Here is a 12,015-nt window from a genome sequence, read left to right on the forward strand (position 1 = left end):
ATTCTAATTATTATTATTTTTTTGTTTCCCGCAGCAGTAAATTTCAACATTTTTAAGATTTTTTAAAAGATTGAAAATTTTCTTTTTTGCTTTTTCATCGAATGGTAAAAAGAAAGCTTATAAATTAGTTTACTTATTCACTTATGTATTGTTTTTGAAAATTTTAACACCTTTTTCTTAGGAACTTCTCTACTTATAGTCTATCGGTTCCACATAGATCGTTATTATAATGGAATGTGTATTATTATGTTGTCTTTATGATTTGATGTGTTGATTTCGATGACAGAATTGACAAGTTTCACAACGATTCGACCGAATCATTATTTTGTCTTCGTCTGACCAGATTTTCAAATTCTTACTTTTAATTTCATTCTAGATAATTTTACTAACGACTACGATATTTATAATTAAAATAAAGCATAATGCCATTAACATTGCAAAAGAAACAGAACAGACGAAAAAGCATTCAAAACAGTGACCCGGGAAAAATTCTCGATTTGGTTATGAGCCTTACAGACGATGCCTGTGCGGATTTAGAAATAAAATTAAATACTTATGTACGTATAACTCAAAATATATTAGTCTCAGTTACGCTTTAGGCCGGTCAAGATCTCTGCTACATTTTTAAGAAGTGGAACCAAGATACTTGTTATTTCGAACCTTCGAATACAAAGAAATGGTTTAACTAAAACAACTGAATGCCAACCGTTTTTCAAAGGAACAATGAGAAATAGCAAATACATTTATTACAATAGTAACACAACATTTTACACTAGATAGGCCTCGCAGGGATTTAATGATCTTTCCGAATTCATGTGTGTATTGCAAAGAAATTATCAATTGCTAAGAACGCTGGAGGAAAACTTCGTGAATAAACCAATAGTGGATAGTGGACTACCTCCGTGTGGTTTCGACAACCATCCATACGACAAAAAGACCAGAGGCAATATATTTTCATCGAAAGTACATTGCATCGTGAGGCAAAGTCTTGTTTTATAGTTTAAATGAAAGTAATTTACTTAGTTGACAGAAGAATGTGAAGCAGAGTTGGCGTTGCAAGTGATAATAAATGCTGAACGTTGCGAGGTTTTCATTGAAGCAGTAGGAATGACCGCTTTGACACGGAAAGTCAAATTGCACGTATGTTTATTTAATTAATTCTTGGTCAGTGGGTTACCATCAATTCCCTACATGGGCATATAATACTGCACGGAGTATTATGGGCGCCCGACGGGGACTAAATTCTATAAAATACTTGCAACTAAGTATCTACTTACGCTAAGGTAAACTCTGTCCGTTTTTAGAACATTTTGATAGGTTCTAAAATTGAACAAAAACTGATAAGTAACACGTTGCTATTGTGCAATGTAGATCGAAGAGGAATATTAGCTTAAAATCGTCTTACCTACTTTTTTCAATTTTAACCTATCAAACGGATCTTCGTAGAGGGATTTGGACCTATTATTTTCTTCCGTAGATATATTATAATTCTATTGGTAGGCATTTATAAAAATAATTTATTGCGCAGTTATCTCAGAAATTCAGCGAAGCATTGAAGTCCACTGTTGAACAGACAGATTTACTAACTAACTTTGATGAAGATTTTCAGAACATCCTTGCACCTGTAAGTTTGAAGAAATACTACTTACTTAATTTGACTATCTGCTGATTCGAATTATGAACATATTTGCTTCTATCGAATCATAATTATTTTAATATATATAATAACTATATATATTTATACCTACTAATACTTCTAAATATAATATTCATCAGAAATGAAGAAATTATTGTAAGTATTATACGAACTATAGACTAGAATCGATGTTGCACGTGCGCACACATTACATGTTCGTAGTTCAGTTGTCGATTACATCAGAGAGTTTCTGAGAGGGACAGCGCGAACGCAGTACCTCACTACCAAAAATTACGCGTCCGAGTTATCCACAATAGGGATAATCGCAAGGGTCAACCCGCCCGCAGTGCAATGGGAAGGCCTCGCCCTGGGAGAACCGCCTTCATGATCACGGTTTCTCCTACGCCAGGTAAGTATGATATCTCTACACGCGCCTCGGGTAGTCGTTCAGACGCGGAAAATCTTAACACCGCCATTCAGAAAACGGCTCTCAATGCACAGCGGCATCTATCGAGCGACCGAGAACTAAACAAGTATTGCGAGTCGCGTGACATTCGAGTTAAAAGAGGGGAGGCGAACTTTGTTATTGTACGTACCTTCGCCGCTTTGCCGCTTCGAGTTAAAACTTAGTCGGTTGGAGAATAAAATGTAGGATGTACAATAGGGATGATGACTTTGAATAAAAATCTTAAATATATTTAGTCCCACATGTGGGACATGTATAAATTAACTAACTGTGGCCACAGTTTGGTAATTAAAAATATTAGACACTTTCTCTTGCCTTTTTTGACATAAAAAAATTACACAAATATAGTTTAGGAGACGCTTGCGACGTAACAATTTCGTAAAATTTATACAAAATCGTTACGCGAAGTTCCATTCACTGTTACTTGTTCAATTATGTTTGCGAGACAAAAGAAAAAATACGTATCAATTAATAACCGTTAAGCTACAAGACGGATCTTTAAAAAAAAAAAATATCATCCCTATTTTAATATCGTAAGTAGTAATATAATTATAAACCCAGAAAGATTGTTACAAGTAGTTCAAAAGCATTGGGAATCATATTAGCAAACTGTTAATGAATGTCTGATTTCTTACAATTCCAGCATCTGTCGAAAGATAATCCAAAGAGGCGTGTTGTGACGTTTCCGTTGGTGGATACGCCCTTCTCGGTGTTGTTCTGCGTCGTGTCCCCCAAGATACAGGAGGGCCATGTCGCCATGCTCATACACGAGTGTTCTTTGTAAGTTCCATTTAAATCTATCTCAACTTATAATATTTTTGAGGTAAAGTTTGTTTAGGTTATTGAGGATTGATTGAATTAATATTATCTATAGAGGTAGAATTTATTACTCTAGAGATAATTGGGGACTGAACCGATTTTGAAAGTCACGCTATTTTTGAAATAGCCTTTTGTATGGCTTCGTTTGAGCATATTGTTTTAATAACAAAAACATACAACTGCATTCTAATAAAACTCTACTGAGTTAAACTTGATAAAAAGCTATGGAACTAAGTAATGGCTATTTCATGTTGAATGAAAAATTAATTAACAAAACCGGTTCATCCAGTTATAGGTTTTGAGGTAACAAAAGAAGAGTGAAGTCGGTTAAAAATGAGAGTCGTATTTCTTTCCTAATCGTCTTACTACTCGTCTCATTTTCAACGGCCAACATTTAAAGAAAATAAACATTTTATTTTCTAATGTTGACGCTTTTGATATTCTCAAAATAACCTTTCAGGTTCAGTTGGCCGACATTAAAGAAAGCAATCGCACACGAATACGAAACTACTCTAAAAGTTAAATGCCAGCAACTACTGCGCGTCGCCAGGAGACTGTTCACTCAAGTAAGGCAAAAAATAAAGATCTTTAAACTTGTGAACTCTAGTTAGTAAGCCTCTTCAAAGTCAGCTTCTAATAAAGGAAATATTCAATCGAAATCAACAATAATAGCCTCTTACTTTTTTTAAATACTCCCACATTAAGGAATTTAATCGTTGTGTCGTGGATCGTCCTTCACAAACATTCAAGACACATGCACAATTTAATAAAACTGAGGTACGCGTACGTTTTGAAAACACTAAATTCTTTTAAACTTTCCTTGTTTCTATTGCCGACTTGTTAATCCCAGGTGGCATCATTAGAAACTCTACTGCAAATGGCAGCAGACCAAGCGAGGCAGCTGACAAGAGCCGAGTACTGTAACGTACTACTTGTCGATGTAGACAAAATGGAACTAGTCGATTCCAGCTCCCCTGTGAAGGTAAGCAGGACTTTCCAGCATTTCTAAGTGTAGAAGGTTAACTCGGGCACAATCGCAAAGTATATGTGAGAGCGTCACTAAGACTCGGGCTCAATAGAAATGTCTCGGGTAGTTTTAAGTATGATATATACCATGGCCTTGCCCTCTGCGTGGGTTTGAGATGAAGACCACCCCAGGAACGGTATAACTGCCAATTATTGTCTACTATTGCCCTTTTTTATTTATATTGTCCTACGTGCTAATCGAACCGTGAGTAATCCATGCAGTCAAAGTTGTCTAATATTGTCATACAGACTTACCAAACTCTGAGTTTGGCAAAATGACTTCTTACTATCCGTGTACCTAGTCGAATTACTTCTACCCACACAATACAACATCTGGGCCCCGATTCTGCTATTTACAATGGCCGATGAATGACTGGCAATTGCATTAAAGATCATGGCCCATAATCCGACTCGGTTCAAAAATCTTTTTGTACAAAAAAGAAAATGGTGGTAAATAATGCTTTTCATTATATTATTATGTAAAAATAAAAAATATATTTAATGGAGAGATCGTTCAGAAGACCCCCAAAAATTGGATAATAATTAGCTGCACAGGCGGTTTCGCCCGTCTGTAAATTATTTTGTCCCATGGAAACATGTCATTAGGATAAAAAGTATAGGTACTATGTCGGTCTCCAAATCTAATATGTATATCTCTACACTACAATTTAATCAAAATCGGTTCAGTGGTTTAGACTTGAAAATGAAACAAACAGACTTACTTTGCACTTGTTTTGTTAAATAAAAATATGATCATCACACTCATCATAAAGCAAACAACGAGTTTGCTACGGTCAGATAAATAACACGTATATTGCTGTCTCTGTCTTACCCGAGTTACTAACCATGTTCCCCATCATGATCCCCATCAGCCACAATAATGCGTCAGTTACCATTGAAAAGTACAATCTTTCTTGTCTTTGATATACAGTATATACAGTCTTTGATAGCCGCCATATTTCATTTCTGTACGCCGTAGGTATATTTTTCACACTAAACGGGCCATGACCTTTGAAATAATTCCTATTCTGCTAAGCATTATGCCAATACAATAATTAAAAATTCATTGTATTGAGTGTACCGCCCAATACTAAATTTTCAATTATTGTGTAGGTAAAATGCTTCAGAGAACACGAAAAGTGTCGTTTTGAGCCTATTTTCATTCATTCATCGGCCATTGCAAGTAGCAGAATTGGGGCCCTGCTCAAATCTGAAGCAACTTAAATGTAAGTAGGACGAAACATAAAAGTTTGTATGTTTCAGGAAGAAGGCACGGAGCGTCGATTTCCAATGGACATCGGTATAACTGGAGAAGTCATAAAGTCTGGAACAATCGTGAACGCCAGATCTGCTAAAGAGCACCCGGCCTTTGATCCCAAGATCGATAGCTTACCGAATATCACCTGCAGGTATTCATCGTCTATCCTCACGGTAGCGTCGCGGCTAAGCTTTAGATCACAGGTAAAATTACGCTTGACACGGACGGTTCGTGTTAGTTACATCTATTTCTGGATATTTATTTGCGGAAGGCACGTTAAATTAGTCGTTACGAGTAGTCAGAATCTAGAAAGTCTTATCAAAATCAAAATAAAATCCACTTATTCAAACTAGGCTACAATGTAGTAGATACTTATTGAACGTCAAAGTTACACAGACAGCTCCCCTAATCGCCCATCCTGCACTGCACCCAGCCGCAAGAAGTTTTACCCAGGAGTAAGATTTTTGTGGCTATTTTGCAGGTTGGCAACATTATACATTGCTGGTTGAGGTGGCAGTCGTTTTTTATACCTAAGGCCTATGATGGTCCAATAACCGATCCTTAAATTTCTCCTCAGAAATGTCCTTTGCTTCCCAATTCGGGAACAATCAGGGATCATCGGTGTGGGTCAGCTGATCAACAAGGTGGCGGACCCTTACTTCGACGGCATGGATGAGGAGATGGCCCTCGCCTTCAGCGTCTACTGCGGAGTCTGCATCATACACTCTGTAGTCTACCAGAAGATACAGGAGGCACATATCAGAAACGCATTAGCGAATGAACTGGTCATGTATCATATGAAGGTGAGTTCAAATAGGAATGGTAATATTCTAGAAGTAAAGCATTGGTTTTCAAAATGCAGTCAAATCAAACGTATGAAAACCCGGTGTGATATGATAATATACCTGGTCTACGGTATTTTTCGTTAGCATCTACAGTAGCGTAGGTAATATCGCAGGTCTGTGCGGAATAGCAAATTCACTTTGAGACGCCGAGAGCTAGACATATCAATGACGAGATGGTTTGTCGTCTTGGCAAAAAGAAGAGTCTAAATGTATATTAATATATCTCCGAAAGCTTTACAATGACCTCGGTACACAAAACGCAAAGAAAGTTTTAGTCCGTAAAAGTCTTGAGTGACACCCTCTTCTGCTCAACCCCAAGCTATAGAAGTCATTTCATGATTTCTCATCCAGAAAAAGGATAAATAAATATTTGAACGCGCTGGGTCCCAGTGAACGCTTACAGCTGGCGGCTGACTTTGCTAGCGATTGGAACGTGGTTTAAAGTTGCTACTTAATTCACTCTGCCTTATATCGTACTAAAAGGGGAATAGACTTACAGAATGAGATTGATCTATGTGATTTATTTACTATGCCGTCTTGCTTCCTCAAGGGCAACAGTCCAGCTTCAAGAGCTCAAATTACATACAGACCTTTAAGATTATAATGTTTGTTATATAATAGGTAAGTGACTCAGAGGTGTCCAAGATGCTGAACTGCACTGGCTACCACAACCACCCTCACTTGAGCAGCCTCCACTTCAACCCTCGCGCGCTGCCGCTCAGAGAAATGCCGTGCTACGTCATGAAGATGTTTTTAGATCTCGGATATGATAAAAAGTATGTCCTACATCCCTAGTCTAGTTGCATTTCTGTAATTTGTGTGGAATTATCACATTTCGTTTGTAGAAATATAAGTGGGCTAGGTAGCTGGGGTCATTGCAATAGACCTAATATAGAAATATATAGATTTAGGTGATCACTTTGTATATTCAACTAAGTTTTCTCTCCAGATTTAACCTGAAGCCACATAAGTTGGCTTGCTTCATTCTGTATGTGAAGAAGGGTTACCGCGACGTGCCCTACCACAGCTGGATGCACGCGTTCAACGTGGGACAGTGGGCATTCGCCGCACTTATGAACTTCAAACTGGTTTCTCAAGGATACTACAAGTATTATTCATTCTTTTACTTTGATTTTCAGCTTTTTTATTTGTATTTCAAAGGTACTTAACATCTCATCTTAGTAATAATGTTAGTTGTAGACTGGGGTAGATTTGATACGTTCGCTGCCCAACGCTTGCGGTTACATTTTTCTTGATAGCTAAATCCATTTGGACTGCACAGATAGCCGAGTGGTTGAGGTCTCCACGCCAAGTGTACTATGCGTGACGTGTGGCGGGATTAAGCGTTTGTGTGATCCATGAACGTTTGTTCTGAGTTTGTCTTTGTGCATATGATTTGAATGACCCCAAGCAAGACAAGGATTAAATTATTTAGTAAGGTTACTCTACTCCCTTATTAAATAATTTGTTGCTGTGAGAATTTTTTGTTGTGAGTTTTTCCCTGAAAAATATTAACGGCGAATAATCGTGCGGCAGTTTTCCGTAGATCCAGGGCAGCCAACATCTCAAACTCGACCCTCTTTAAGACATCAAAAAGACCTTGAAAATATAAGGCATATTGATGATTTTCTACTAGTAACTATAGTCTTATTTCTTTGTCAGCGACCTGCAAGGTCTCATGTACGTGGTAGCCGGTTTGATGCACGACATCGATCACCGAGGCACCACGAATAGTTTCCAGATTCTTGGACGTAAGATCATAATGTACATATACATTAGCTTTATGGAAAAAAAGATTTCTTCCCGTTCTTCTCACAAGGAATGACACTTTAAAACCGCGTGGCTCGAGTTAAAAGATTTGTAACAATATGGAAACAAACTATAGAGCCTGTTTTGGGTAAGTTGCAAATAAAAAGTGAATTAAAGTTTTTCTAATTAATAAAATAAATTGCTCCCGAAATAAGGATTTTAATGCTTGCGTGACTTCTAGACTAAGAACAAGACAAGTATTTGTGGATTAAACAAAGTCATTATTTACGTAGCGTAACGCTCGCTAACACTTGGCTATGCAGTCAGTTCGATTCCATTATTCCAACAGAAACGACACTAGCAGCGTTGTACTCCAGTGAGGGTAGCGTCATGGAACGTCACCATCTTGCACAAGCCATCTGCATACTGAACACGGAGGGCTGTGACATTCTGGAGTCGCTTCCACGGCGGGACTACGATCGAGCCATCATGCTGCTCAGAGATAATATCCTGGCGACTGACTTGTCTAATTATTTCAAGTAAGGATAAGACAATATTAAATCTTGAACAAAAACGTTGTCTTATAATCCATTACACTATGTTTTTTCCTCGTTTACTTACACGTATTTATCAGACTGGGGTCGAGGATCGAACTGGCGACTTGCGACCCCGGATAGGTCCAAAACTAGTCGGGCTACCCCGAGAAAATCGCTTAAGAATACTGTTGCGTCATTTAAATACATCTCGCTTTGTTCTCAATTTTCCATTTTTTGTAAACGCTCATTAAATACTGAGCGATACATGCATAGATCAAGAAACAACTCAGTTACGAGTATATTCACACTTTCTAACTTCCTATGCTTAAAGGAACCTCAATGAATACAAGGTGATAGCAAATGACTTTCAAAAAGGAAATCGTCTCCATACGTGTGCGCTTCAGTGTCTGCTGATGAACGGCGCGGACCTAAGCGACCAACTCAAAGACTGGACAAGTGTCAAGAAGACTGCCGTTAGTTAAAAGTTTTTACAGATACTCATAACGATATATTAATATTATCCAATATGCGACGGCTTGTGTCTAACCAAAGACCCGTAGCTTTAAGCCTACTTCTGAAAGAAGTTTATTACATGAGTTTGAATGAGGATAGTCGCTTGGAGACTAAAAACCTAAATGTCTTATCTTTAATGAATCTCTGTGTTATTTGCACGTAAGTTTTTCGTAAATCGACTCTTCAGTACTCCTGAGATTGGCAAGGTCCTTGCGGTGCGGGGATTTCACAAACATCCAAATCACATTATCTATCCGTGCCGTCTGAATGGTATGAAAAAATCGTGTGTCATCTATTCACCATGTGGCGCGGAAAGCTAAAATCCGCCACAGGTTCGGCTTTTGGTTGGCGTTTGTCCTGCATCGGTTTTATGAGTTAGGATCTTCTTAAAATCGCCCGTTTTCATCTTCAGACTGCAGTATTGACAGAGTTCTTCAAGCAAGGTGACGTGGAGAAGACTCGCGGAGAGCTGCCGGCCACGATTATGGACCGGGAGAAATGCTTCATACCTGATCTCCAGATACAGTTCCTGCAGAGTATCTGTATGCAGCTATATGGGTAATGTTACCAAAATACTATATAGACTGACCAATAAATCTTTATCATATCTTCAATTAATCATGTCCACCACTGGATAGATGCGTCCCCCAAATAGGCGCGTCTTTAGTTACTGAGGCCCACAGGAACGTGACGTTTTTTTTTAATTAGTTCCTGTCTGTGGCTAACTTTAACTAGACTTACGGCAGTTTTTTTTATAAACGCTTCACGCACTAAGGAATTTAATCCTTGTGTCGTTAACCTGTAGAATGTGATGGCCTTTTAAAATAAAGATGTGGTTACAAGTTAGCTAGTTTTGTGAAATATAAAATAATATTTTATGTCATTTACAGAATTATAGGCAAGATCTTACCAAAGGCAACCGCATGCCTTCAAGTCCTCGACCACCATATAGAACGATGGGAAGCGTCCAAACCTGTATTTGCTGAGGTAAAATCTGGAATATTTTTAGTTACCTCGTACCTTCACGATCATTCTCGATAGTGATTCATGATCCAAGCCCAAATACCAATTGAGCGTGTACAACGAAATGTAAGTTACAAATATGAACATATTAATGCTCTGATAAATAAATAAAAATTTGCAAATATTAATTTTGGTTTTAGCATAATGAGCATAGGTATACATTAATATTAATAACGCGAAAGTTTGTAATCAGGTATGTTTGTTACTGTCTCACGCAATAATCATACTGAACGGACTTGGTATACAGATAAACGTATTTTTTATTATACTTACTACGAGGGTTTTTTCTGAACTTAAATTTACAATCGGTTATTTACAGGTGCCAATTCAAGCTGGGTTATCAGTACTCCTGAGCCCAGAACTGGACAACTTGATAGATTTGAATCTGAAAGAGATGAAGGAAGCGAAAGAAAGAGAAAGATTGGAAGCGGAGGCTCGGGATCAGGAGCAAGAGCAAGCCACATGAGGAGCGACTGTGTAGGTGACACTCAAAAATATACTTAAAAAACATGAGCATATAGTCCAAAATTAAACGAGATTAAATAAAGTATATGTGTTTAAATCGACCGGATATATTTTCAATGTGGTTTTGTGTATGGTAGTTTATAAATTCTAAAGAATAAAAATTTGGCTGATGAAAAAAAAGTTGTTTTCAGCGAATCAAGTTTCTTTGGGAGATGTCGGTGTGTTGTTGAAGGAAAACTGGGGATTTTTTTACTGATAAAAAGATATACTTAAAAAAATTTCGGTTCTTTTTGTGCTTTATGTTGATCGTTCGAAAATTAGTTTCTCGCCTTTTGATCTGTTAAATTCTTTTAGTGTCACCTAGTACAAGTGTTACGGAGCGAGTTGAGTGAAGAAAAAAAAATAGCTTTTAGAAAATATTAAAAATATTTTTTTGCCAACGCCCCATTTACATCATACAATGTTGTTGCTTTTTAGTCAACGACCTGTCAAAAAGTTCTTATTAGAACGGACAGTATATAGCGGCATTAACTCAATCTTTATCGAGTTTGTTCTAGATCTAGCGTCTTGAGTAATGTCTCGCTAATGTAAATGGGGTATAAGTAATCTTGAAATTTTACTCTAAATTCGAAATTATTCTCAATTATTGTTTAGTTTTAGTTATGTCCTTAATATTGGGGGTAATAAATAAAATAACAACTGTTCATAAATAGTTTTATTCTCGTGTCACAAATGTAGAATAAGTAACAAATTTCGAGATATTAATATGCAGTCTATTTCATTGAAATGTTGGAACACACAAATATCTATGAAATAATTTCCGTATTCAAGAACTCCTAATAGCAAAATTAATTTTTGAAACAACTATTTATCTCATTTTCTACGAACGGTCTACTCACGCGTATTTATAGAAAATCGCCAGACTAGTTTCGGAACCAACCGGAGTCCTTAATCAGTTCGACTCGCGATCCCGCGATACTAGTCGGGCGATTTGTGCGTAGAACAATGTTATATCGGCCTCGCGTTAGTTATTTTTGTTATTTTTTAGTTTTTATACATAAAATGGTATATGGTAAACTTCTGGCCAGGACAGGGCCTTACAAAACAGTACACACTGTTTGATTGTGATAATAGTCTATTAGTCTCTACATGTCACTTAAAGGTGACTTTTTACTCAGTGACGTTCTTGAAAACAATCTTAAGGTTCTCATATTATTAATTTATAACAATTTTCATTCAGTTTCTGTTGGTTTACATAAAGTATGCGCATAAGGACACGAATTCTCTTCAGCACATTTATTACTATATTGCATTAACTTAACTTAAAAGTTTTACAAATAAATGCTTAGCTGTTTTGTTTTTGAATACTAACTTTCTGCTTAGCAATTTAAGGTTTTAACCTTCATATAAGGCATACGACTCTAAAAGACCTTATGTTAAGGCCTGAAGTAGGATTCATAGTGAGTTCTAAAGCCTATGTGTTATATTGTTAGGCTTTTTTGTGCCTCTTTAGCTTTCCTTGTAAGTTATATAATCATAAAATATTGGATTACTAAACATCACAGTATGGAATGATTTTCATACATTTTTTCTTTGGTACCAATATTCTAATCAAAGATCTAAATTTATAAACATAGAAACGTCTTGCTGTAGAAAAATGATCTTTATTAACAGGCAGT

General features: G+C 36.9%; 1 protein-coding gene and 1 non-coding gene across 3 annotated transcripts; one reads left to right on the forward strand and one right to left on the reverse strand.

Moving 5' to 3' along the window:
- The first annotated feature begins 144 nt into the window (after window positions 1-144).
- On the forward strand, window positions 145-11,040 carry LOC113497186 (cGMP-dependent 3',5'-cyclic phosphodiesterase-like). 2 transcript variants are annotated; one of them, XM_026876600.1, is made up of 16 exons: window positions 145-557; window positions 1,024-1,140; window positions 1,529-1,624; window positions 2,746-2,882; window positions 3,382-3,487; window positions 3,772-3,903; window positions 5,211-5,356; window positions 5,783-6,008; window positions 6,672-6,826; window positions 7,000-7,158; window positions 7,713-7,801; window positions 8,149-8,338; window positions 8,667-8,808; window positions 9,261-9,406; window positions 9,739-9,835; window positions 10,191-11,040. In XM_026876600.1, the coding sequence occupies exons 1-16, from the start codon at window positions 423-425 to the stop codon at window positions 10,335-10,337; spliced, it is 2,220 nt and encodes a 739-aa protein (XP_026732401.1). In that variant the 5' UTR covers window positions 145-422; the 3' UTR covers window positions 10,338-11,040. The 2 variants fall into 2 exon arrangements, with proteins under 2 accessions (XP_026732401.1, XP_026732402.1); XM_026876601.1 differs by lacking the exons at window positions 145-557; window positions 1,024-1,140; window positions 1,529-1,624 and adding an exon at window positions 1,923-2,224.
- LOC113497833 lies at window positions 1,890-2,053 on the reverse strand. The gene has a single exon (XR_003400932.1). It is a non-coding gene; the product is annotated as a U1 spliceosomal RNA (small nuclear RNA).
- Window positions 11,041-12,015: the final 975 nt, after the last annotated feature.

Source organism: Trichoplusia ni, chromosome 9, assembly GCF_003590095.1.
Source record: "Trichoplusia ni isolate ovarian cell line Hi5 chromosome 9, tn1, whole genome shotgun sequence".
NCBI classification, from domain to species: domain Eukaryota; kingdom Metazoa; phylum Arthropoda; class Insecta; order Lepidoptera; family Noctuidae; genus Trichoplusia; species Trichoplusia ni.